We start from the raw sequence: 11,109 nt of genomic DNA on the forward strand, positions 1-11,109 counted from the left end.
TTCTCCCTTACTGTCCCACCAACTTTATGGCAAAAGATCTATGCTCATTACAGAGCAAAGGAAATACTAAGGATATACAAATACCTCTATCTTTTTTTTCTCGGGCATGGATTCTTTTGACGAGCTAGACTTGGCAATAAGATGCACCGGCTTTCGTTCATTTACTAATACTACTACAGCTTCAAAGTACAGATAACAGTGATGTATACAGAAATATCAGGATGTCTTCATCGAAACCCCAAGCGACCCATGAAAAACACCAAACGAACCAAGGACCACGACTTTGTTTCAAGAGAAAAAAAAACTAACAACAAATAGCCCATCTAAAAACATCCTCGCTTATACCAATGCATGTTCTTTCATTCATTCACTCCAAATAGAGGTTTCTGTCTCGTCCCTCAGTCCCCCACTTGGTGAATTCGAAATTCCAAGCAACTTCTGAGAGGGGTTACCAGGTGAATACATCAAATCACATAAGAATCATATCTCTGGGATAATTCATTAACTATCGCTTACTTAATAAGAAGCTTGCTCAACCAAAACCATCTAGAAAAAATTAAAAAGAAAATGCATAAGCAAAGAGGAGCAGAACATTTCCATCCAGATCAACTAGAACCAATAAAGCAACATACCGCCAAATGGAATGATGAACTATATCAATCCCTGGCGTTGAAGATCAGTATATGTCTTTTTGTTGTAGATGTTGCCCTCCTGATCTTCATATTCTTCTTCAAGATCAGGGCGCCACTTATTCACCCCTTGTCTTTCTTGGATTCTTTCCCAAAGTAGCTTGGCTTCCTGCGACATAATAAGAAAGATGCATCAGACAGTAAAATAAGCTAAGACATGGTTAAGACAGACCAAGGAAGAGGTAAGGTCTCTTTGAAGCCTAGACAGCAGAAAGGCATTACTGTCCATCCAAACATGTTAAGTATGAGCTCAAATGGCTATTAGATAAGTCACGGACAATGACACCTGTTTACACTTTCTGTGCCGACTTTATCAGGACAATGACAAACATCATGCAAGAACTTATGCTTCAGCTAATACCCAAAAACCCTTTAGCCTATAAAATAAAAAAAATCAAAAGCAAGACATCCAAAGGGAAGGAAGACTGGGCACAGAAATCAAGATAACAAGAAACAGGAGGGGGGAACAGTTATTTTTTGTTTTACAAGAAGAAATGAAATGAAGGTAAAGGAATTATCACAAACAACATAGCATAGGAGGTCTCTTTACGTCTGTCCAAACAAAAGTCTGTTTCTTTTGAAATTAAGGCAAAATAATGTGAAACTCTTCTGTTCTTTCTCTCCCTTTCTTCATTCAGAACATCCATTTACATGAGAGAGATTCACTCGTTAAGCCAACATAAGCAACACAGATGTCTAAATGATCAGTTTCATTATTGTGATCGGTGAAGGTATAAATTTATTGTACCAGAAGCACTATTGAGTGTGCTGAATATATAACGCAAAAAGTAAATGAATACTTGCCCTCTGTTCTAAATATCAGTGTTGTTATATAGACACCTTTCAGATGAATAGCATACACTACAATTTTGCAATTTCATTTAATTGTGAACAGCAAATGTTTTAATATAGTTTAAAATCTAGAGAACTAAACAAACATTGTATTGTGACAATGCTGAACTGAAATGCAGCTTAGAGAAACATACTTCGATTGATGTGATCTCATTGAAGTTTTTAGTATTTGGGATACCGAGACAACGCATCCCATGTTGATGTCTCCATTCCTTGAAATGCCGCTCATAAGCCCTACGGCCCCAGTAACTATGGTTCCCACATATCTCACACTTGAACTCCTGAAAGCATTCATACAAGAGTGCCTAAGAGCGAGCTCACATATCAAAATAAGTGGGGCACATAGAGATGAATGTTAAAGCTAATCAACCATCAGCAACAGACAACGACCTATTGATCCAACAAGCAAACAGTTGTAATCATTTAGATATCAAAGATAAGAAAAAAGGCATTATCCTGTGGAAGCATCTTCTAATCCTCTTCCAGACCCCTTTTTTGTCCCTTTTTTTCCTACTAATTTTTTGAGGATTCCTTTCTCCTTTCCATGCTCATTTTGAGGCAGGTAAGGAAGTTTTTAACTGTACTTTTTGGGGCCTGGTTCAGAGAAAAGGTGAATTTCATCTCCAAAAAGAGAAGTTCTAAACAATACGAACTGTATGACAAATCTGTGATGATTTAACCTCAAGCCTATAACAAGGACCTCGAGAACAAAAAGAAGACCAGCGCCAGCGCCCAAGCAAAGTTTACTCCAAGTCAAATACCTATTCAAAAGCTAAAAGCCAAAGATTCCAATCTTCAAAACATAAATTGGAACTATGTATAAACATCCAAAATACAAATGGAAACTGTAAAATTCAACGAAAATTCACTCGGCAAAATGAAGAAGAAGAACAGCATTAACAATGTGATCACCAACCCATGACAAACATCAAAAACCAAACACACCAAAAGAAATTACCTGACCAAGACCGTGAAGTTTATACAACCAGTATGGAATAGGTTTCCCATCCCAGCCCATTGGCAATTTCAGAGGATTATAAATTTGTTGGTCTTCATCATCACTCTCAGACTCAGCCTGAACATCGTCCTGAAAGAAATCATTGAGAGAGCATTGTTGTCAGAAAGCATGAAAAGTCATATCCGACAACAAATCCTAAAAACCAATAATTAGTGTGACCAAAGATCCCTAAAGAGCAAACTTTATGGTTCTGTTGATTCTTCAATCAACTTCATTAATAATCAATGCAATAAACTCCAAGAGGCTATTCCATTGTATAGTCTATTTTAATAGCTATGATCTCAACTAAAGCAAATAAAACATCTTCATTGGTTATATTTGTTAAACATAAAAAGAAGGAATGTGAGTCTAAGACCCTATTCTAGCAACCAGGCACAAGGACAAAACAAAGTGGTAATTATTCAGTCTTCATTAAGTGCAAACAAATAGAGCCTAAACTTAAAAAATTGTTTCAGAGAGACCAGATGTGTATTTTACTCTAAACAAATTTTTTGGACATTGCTTTAAAACGCATTATGTTGGAATTTTGAAAAAGAATTTTGTTAAGATGACTGATGAGTGGGTTTTTAAAGATGGAGCAGATGACATTTTTTGGTCATTCAGATGGTAAGAGGGAAAATGGGACACTTCAAAAATAGATTTCCATTTGGAAGGTGGACATCATCTCCTTTCTTTCCCTTCTTTTTTTTTTGGTTTGGCTTGGTTGGTTGGTTCTGGGGCAGAGAAGTAGGGGGTTACCAATTCTTACCAAAATTTGAGATAGAAATAGAAGGCGACAAACCCCACATAAAGCCAACTTCGGCATCAAGGCATTGATCTCTTTTATGATGGTGTTTTCTTTCCCAAAAAAGGTTACAGGTCACTCATGAATTACCTCTTCACGTTCTGCCTCCATTTCTTCATATGTCAAAGCCTGCTTTTTCTCAACATTTTCTCTTGTCCGCACAATTGTCTGCAAGGTAATAAAATATAAATAAAAAAAGAGTCAGTGCACCAACTCTGGGGTTTGACATAACATAGATCGGCACACCATACTTGCTATCTTCCCCAAACATGACTCAAAAAATTGTTAGTATGTGGTGCATAAAGGATCTATTTCTGAATTTACTCCACATTAATTCAAATGTGAGCATGTTGCCTCAGATATATTTCCCTTCAGGAGATAATAGAAGTGTTATGTCACCCACCTCATCCAACAGATCACATAGCCTTCTTATCTTGGCTTCCAGAAGAGCAATCTCTTTAACATCACCCACGTGAGAAGTCGCAACAACACTGTTTTGCTCTGGTTTCCGCGAACCTTTGGCAAAATGCTTTCTGTCTAGTTTTTCAAGCGAGATGTTCTGTCAAAACATCAAGCAACAAATTTATGCATGCCTAAACCAATTCACAAATAATTTGCAAAAAGAAGCAATCAAATCCTCAACCATCTAGGAGAGAATACTTTATTCTTGGGTAAAGATGCTTGCGACTGACCTTCGTAAGGAAAAGTCTCTCAGCACGTTGCTGAATGGTACCTCCTGTCTTCAGTCCCAGTGCTCCCAATGCCTACAACAGATGCCACAACATTAAAGTTCCGTATCAACATCCATCACACTGAAGTCTTGCACCAATATTTAATACCATATAATATAATTTGCATCATGAGAATGACATATATAAGGAGTACATGGAACAAATAGAACATGACAACTGGCAGGCAAAGAGAATTAAAGAAAAAATCTGGGCAAATAGGAAAATGTGAAACTGATACAAGTTTCTAAACAACCCACCAATAAGAAGTTTGATTTGGTAAAATCAAAAGTCCAAAACCCACACATTCACAAATTGCAATTTTCGTTTTAACAAAATTGCAAAATTAATGGGCGAAGGGAATCCCCAACCATCAAACAGTCCATGACTCCATGCAAATACGAAGTAATAATCAAAGATCTGTCTAGAGTATTCTTTCAATGTGCATTTACCATACAGCCACTACGAAAAACAGTTGAATACAAAGAAAAGAATTCCAATTAACCAGAGAAATAGAAAGGATTTGACAAAATAATGTCTTAAAGAATGGAGACTACAATGCAGAAGATTGGAGAACCAAAGATCTAATTGACGATATTATTATCGCTGGAATGAGAAACACTAAGAGCTTAAAGTGAAAATCCGAAAGGATTAGGAAACAAGGCCTATTACCACTAAAAGCAATAGAATGATTAGATCGCCTACTTACAGAAACCTTCTGTAATAGATTGGTTTTTGGGACCAGAACATTCTCAAGATAGAGACTACTGAATAAAGACTAGGGTTCTTCAACCTGGGAGTTTACAATTTCAATTGCATACTTCTACTTGACATCCTAAGCATCTGCCACAATTCAGTCCAAGAGCAATTGAGTTCAAATAATAATTGACCTATAATAGTCTGAAGTAACTAAAATGCAAACAAGAACTGCAGTAAGCATTCCGACAAAAGGCTATAAGAGTTGCTATATATATAAATATCAAACTTCCAGAAATATATGCTTAAATGCCTTGTGTACAAATAAAATAAGTTGTCACTCCATTCAACGTTATAATCTGTGTGGTAATTATAAAACAAAACAAACTGGGGGTGCACATAATTAAAATTCAAGATTCACTTCAAAACTTGTAAAAGAAATCTAATAAAGGATGAGTTCCAATCAAATTATTAACTCAAGTCAAACCATCAGTATCAATTTGTTTTGATGGATGAACCAGATCAAGTAGATACTAAGTACAACATTTTTTTTATTGGTCACTTAGTACAGCATATTTCCTTCTTTCTACATCCAGCAAATCACATCAGCTGCACATAACTACCAAGTTTAATTGCAAAATAACAGTGTAACTCCTATGAATGTTGGTATATCCTCAGCTCAATGTGCTCCAAAACTTGAAGGCATTCCATTAAAGAAAAATAGATGAGAAACAATTTAAAGAAACTTCCATACCTCCTTTAACTTCTCTGGTCCCACTACCATCAGCTCCTCAGCTGTACTATAATAATCAAGATCAATCACAGTATGATTCTCTGGAGCACTTCCATTTTCCTGACCATTATTTTCCCATCCTTCTACCTTGCCCAAAGTCCACTCCTCTTCGAATTCACTTGTTACCTGTCAGAAGTTAGTTATTACATAAAAGAACAATAGAAGTGCTCTTTTCTTTTTTTTTGGGGGGAAGGGGGGTAAGAGGTATTGGTGAGTGGATGAGGATAAGTCAAGTATCATTCCATAAGCGCATATAGAAGTTATCCATAACCACCATACAAGATCAATCATATTCACCGATAAAACTCGATAATAGTGAGAGTTATTTGGAATTTTCAAAACAGACATTAAAATGTCAATGTGAACGATATATAAAAAGTATGACAGCATAACCTCCTCATATCAGAAGAAACAATCCTTAAACTACAAAATTTCAGCAGTAAACTATGAAACAGAGAAGTTATACAGTGTTTCCAATGAGAAGACATGTGAGCAATAACTTCCACATAGCAAAACATCCAATTAACACCAATTCAAAACTCACAAATCAAAAAAAATGCATTAATTTTTACAAGCAGATAAACAGAAACCTTCTCTGAATGTGTTCACTTAACTCTCCCATTATTTTTAAAAGGGGGAGAAAGACTGTATATACACTTCAACGATGTCAGACAGAAAGAAGTATGCAACAAGCAAGCAATTGTAACTCAATAATAAAATCAGACTGAGGAACAGCATGGTGATAAAAAAAATGGCACCTTTGAAAATATCCTATCAAGATCCTGCAAGGGCTCCGTCCGCTCAAAAAAGTAGACCAGATACTCCAATAGTTTCTGTAAATATTCTAGGTACCGCCTGTAAAACAGCAAAAAGGCAATTATTGCATATCACAAAGAAGTAGAAATCATAAAGAGGAGGGAATGGTTTTACATCAAATTTGAACTTTACAGGAACAACAAGATTTCACCAAAACTAACAGGCAGTTATTGAAGAAGCTGTTATTTCAAAAGTTGTTCCCTGAAACTGTCTATACCTCATTTAACTATATTAAGCAACAAATTCTGAACGATATATCTGATTTGAAAGATTGAATATTCACACCAACTAGAGACATTCTTACCTAGTCGTCTTTGCTTTACGGGGAATCTTCTGTGGTTCAGAAAATACATTAAGATAAGCCGTATATTCAATTGGTTCACCAAATTTGGAGTTGATATACTCGTTAAACAATTCATGTAAGTCAAGGTATCGCCCAGAACCTTCCTGTCAACATGTCACAATAGCAAAATGGAATATAAGACAAGTAGTATCACACAATTACAAGAAGCAATAGACACCAGGGGGGACAGATTTAACAGAGAAGTCCCTGCTTCAAAAGTTATACGGAGTTACACGTAGGCATAATCTCACTGCAGAATCATTAAATTAAAAAGGAAAAATTCACATGAACATCAGCTATGAAAAGAACTATTAATTCGTGATCTGGCATGTATGGAATGAAAACTATATCCTCAATTCTCCCGGAACTTCTATGAAAGCTTTCATTTCTTCTCTTCGATGAACTTTGATTTTCCCAGAGATTATTCTAATTTTTGGCCTAAATCTTCTTTTGACAATCAATACAACCTTTGATAAAAAAGATATACCTTGATTATATTTCATCTCTTCAACAAGTTTAGTAGTGAACATAGAGGCCCTATTGTTCCAATCGAGTGAACACCCAATGTAGCTTTTATATAAACTTCTAGTTCTCTTTTGCATTAAGTAGACAAAGTCAGTCTAATTTCAAGTTCCAATACCAACACTAGTTTTTACGACAAGCTGGTAACAACCCAACGACTGAGCATATGCTTCTATACGACATAATTTCCTTATCATAAAGCTATAGGATGGGTGAATGTTCGATTGCATTAGCTTTTCAATACAACTACTGTCTCGCAACTGCAAATACTCAGAGCAAAAAAGGATGTCTACAACTTAGCCAATGCCCAATAAATGAACAGTGTAAACATGTAATATGCTAAAAACTACTAAAATCACTGTAGTAATTAATATTTCAAGCAAACTCGCTAAACATGCAGCGAGAATCCATCATCTCATAAAAAAAAAATACAAGCAAGCAATTTCCTGCCAGAAAGAAACAGTATATGAGGCACAGACAGGAGACAGAAGAGTGACACTGACCTCGCCGCTAAACTCAATTTGTGGTTCTTCTTTGAGGAGCTGCTCATATTCATCACCAGTATCAATAATAGCACGCGCAGCAGGATGCCTTCTATGGTACTCACGAATCTAAATATCACAAGCACAAATACACAGAGAAAGTTCATAAAACAAAACAAAACAAATTGAACAAAGCAACCACAGCACATTAAATATGAAAACAATAAGAGCTGTGACTGTTTTAACCTCTTTCAATCTGTCATAAAATGCACTAAACACATTTGTTCCAGTTGCTGTCTGGCCTCCCAGAGCTGCAATTTCATCCTTCCTCGCTCCGTCTTTGTCTTCATATATATCTACCTACAACACAAACATCAATTGTTAACTAAACTTCGAGTAGAAATTAAAATGCAAAATTAATTCAATTGTAAGCGAGAACAAGAAATTACTAGTTTGTGTGTGGTATCAATGATTTGCTCGATCATGTTACGAACGCGGTGGCTCTGGTGGAGCCGGTCCCTGTTAGTGGCCGGCTCAGTCTGGAGATCCTTCACAATAAGGCGCTCGAACCGCTCAACTTCCTCGTGCGATGCACGAGTCACCTCCAGTAGTGTCGACGACATTGTTCTTCGACTTCCACTGCTACTGCGTTACGCTCTGCAAGTACTAGGGTTTCGAGTTCGTCTCCTATTTTTTCCTTTTTGCCTAGAACTTGCCGGTTCAGAGGAGCTCGGATATGCCGGGTTGGAATGATATTTCTATGGGTTTATTTAAGTGTGCATTTGGCCATCAAACATTATTTAAAATTTCCAAAGTTGGATTATGACTTTTGTAATGAACTTTTAGAATGTAAATGTATTTTCTATAAATATAATTTTAATAAAAAAAATTAATTTTAAATTTTGAAATTGTATTTGAAATTTTTATTAACAGACATTTATCCTTGAATAAAATGAAAATTCTCATAGTCAAATGGTTAGGCTATGTGTCGTCTTCCTCCGATGTTCCTTGACAAACCAATTAGCTTTTCGTACTACTAAGTAGTGTAGTCACGTCCCTGGTTCTTGCTCGCGCGAGATTATGCCGCGTTGAGTTTCAAGGATGCTTGAATCGATCAAGTCATCCTTCTCTATTCACCATCTAAAATTTTATTGAGAATTTCAAGTATTAAATCAACATATTCTTGTTCTTGAAATAAAAATTTTGAAATTTGAACTCCAAATGTCCCCAATCTTTATCCGATCTCTATATGATTCTCACCATTTCCCCCCAATTCATGCCCTAATTTGTCCCATATTTAAAGCCCTCACCCCATTTGTTTTGATGGGTTGGGAGATAGCTTACATTGAATTAGTAAAAAAGTTGTAAAACAGAGAGAAAGGGTTTAGAGATACATCATATACATAGAGAACACAGTGAGATAAACTCCAAAGAAAGTAATTAACTGACATATTTACAAAGCGTGCAGATCTCAAGTCTAGAATTTCCTTTTCAAAGCTTTCTTTGAAGCTCTTTGTCAAAGCTTTGTGTTTAGAAATTGAAGTTGCTGCTCCTCTGTTCGTTTTGTCTCGATTCTGCTGCTCCAAAAAAGTTCAATTGAACTCATGTGCCTCTGCATCCTTGTGTTTGGACTTTGGATTGTGTCTCAACAAACAACATGATCGGGTCAGCCTTAGGTGAAGTATATATCCCGAAAGCTAAAAAATGGATTGTATACACTAAGTATACATCAGATATACAGGAAAAGTAGGTGATATACACTGATATAGGAAGTGTATACAGTTGACACAAGGATGAAAGAATGGGCCAGTCCAATTTTTTGCATCAAGTCCAGGAAGAGAAAAAGAGCGCTGAGGCCCATTTTATGTCGGCAGGCCCATCTTAGAATTAGGATAGGTTAAGTTTTTGGGCCAAAAGTCCAATAGCTTTGAATTTGACAAAGAAGCCCAAATTTGAGATTATTCCTTTGTTCCTTCATTATTATTTGTTGACTGTTAATTGTATGGAAAAATTATATATAATAGCAAACTAATAACCTAAATTAAATGGAATAGCTAGGGTTTGATTTAATTGTACTCCATAGCAAACATTAGCTAAAATTTGCCAGCGTCTCTCTCCCAAAAATCTCGCTCGCCACTCTCCATTCTCGCTCGCCTCTCTCGCTTTATACACAGAAGTGTATAATTCTGTTTCTTTTTTGTATAAAGCGAGAGAAAATTGTATATACACATGAAAAATGTATATCTTCGTGTTATACACTTAATTATACAATTTACAAACATTTTACTTCAAATATTGTAGAGAAAAAGGCCAACGAATTATACAATTGCGAATTATACAATTGCAGTGAAATACAATTTTCTCTAGCTTTATACAACAGAAGTGTATATATTGTGTTTCTGTTTTTGTATAAAGCGAGAAAAACATATATCTTCTTGCTATACACTTATAATTATGCAATATACATACATTTTAATTCGATTCAACTGTATGCAAAACAAATTATACAATTGCAGCGAAATAGGCCANGCCAGCGAATTATACAATTGTATATGAATAGCGAATTATACAGTTTTATGTTTGCTATGGAGCGCAATTATGCAAAGTTTGCTATAACATACAAATATGAATTTTTTGTTTGCTATATGTGAAAGTTGCCCTAATTGTATTAATTCCAACTTTATTGTTTTGTTTGAATTTAATTAAATTCCTCAACAAAGAACCTTTTGTGTTGAGGCCCAAGTTCTCTCAACTATTCTTTGCAAATTATATTCAGGTGAAGATATTGGTGAAGTTTCACCATGTCTTCAAACTTCCTCAAAAAATATTTGACTTTTTCAAGATTTATATCCATAGGTTCTAAAAATTAATTAAAATTATCCATAAATTTATATTATCATTTTATAATGAATATGTTCCATTAAAAAATAACTTTGTAATATATTTGATAACAATCAACAATAACAAAATAATAATATAGGCAAGACAATACATTGATCCCATAATCAAACTTGTCATTAATTCAGTTATAATTATAAGGAAAAATAACTTAAATACACAACTATAATTTTTATATTCTCTAATTTTCCCTACTTTTTTTAAATATTACATAATTCTCTTTTTTTTTTATTTTAGTGTAAGTTTTTAGATACATTACATTCTCTCTCCTATAATACACATTTACCCATTTTAATGCCTATTTTTTCTCCATTAAAACACTCAACCTCTTAAATCAGTTTTTGAATTTTAAATTTTATCCATTTAAACACTCAACCTTTTAATCAGCTTTTTGATTTTGAATTATTAAATTTAATTAATTTTAAATAAAAGACCAAATTTTGAAATTTTGAATTTCAAAATTCAAAAAATTTGAAACTTAAAAAAGT

At 34.8% G+C, this 11,109-nt stretch overlaps 1 protein-coding gene across 2 annotated transcripts; it reads right to left on the reverse strand.

The window, feature by feature from the left end:
- Nucleotides 1-130: 130 nt before the first annotated feature.
- Nucleotides 131-8,488, reverse strand: LOC107014391 (splicing factor SF3a60 homolog). 2 transcript variants are annotated; one of them, XM_015214276.2, is made up of 13 exons: nt 8,173-8,487; nt 7,970-8,083; nt 7,745-7,852; nt 6,681-6,823; nt 6,319-6,415; nt 5,522-5,686; nt 4,036-4,107; nt 3,747-3,902; nt 3,434-3,511; nt 2,500-2,628; nt 1,676-1,822; nt 633-798; nt 131-546 (listed from the first exon to the last, which is right to left on the reverse strand). In XM_015214276.2, the coding sequence occupies exons 1-12, from the start codon at nt 8,344-8,346 to the stop codon at nt 652-654; spliced, it is 1,530 nt and encodes a 509-aa protein (XP_015069762.1). In that variant the 5' UTR covers nt 8,347-8,487; the 3' UTR covers nt 131-546; nt 633-651. The 2 variants fall into 2 exon arrangements, with proteins under 2 accessions (XP_015069762.1, XP_027771177.1); XM_027915376.1 differs by having other exon boundaries at nt 131-798; nt 8,173-8,488.
- Between the last annotated feature and the right edge of the window lie 2,621 nt (nt 8,489-11,109).

Source organism: Solanum pennellii, chromosome 3, assembly GCF_001406875.1.
Source record: "Solanum pennellii chromosome 3, SPENNV200".
Taxonomy (NCBI): Eukaryota; Viridiplantae; Streptophyta; class Magnoliopsida; order Solanales; family Solanaceae; genus Solanum; species Solanum pennellii.

Coding starts and splice junctions, on each gene's coding strand:
- LOC107014391 (XM_027915376.1), bottom strand. CDS start 8,346: ATGTCGTCGACACTACTGGAGGTGACTCGTGCATCGCACGAGGAAGTT. Junction 6,416..6,680: donor CGTAAAGCAAAGACGACTAG/GTAAGAATGTCT, acceptor GCTGTTTTACAG/GCGGTACCTAGAATATTTAC. Junction 3,903..4,035: donor AGAGACTTTTCCTTACGAAG/GTCAGTCGCAAG, acceptor ATGTTTTGACAG/AACATCTCGCTTGAAAAACT.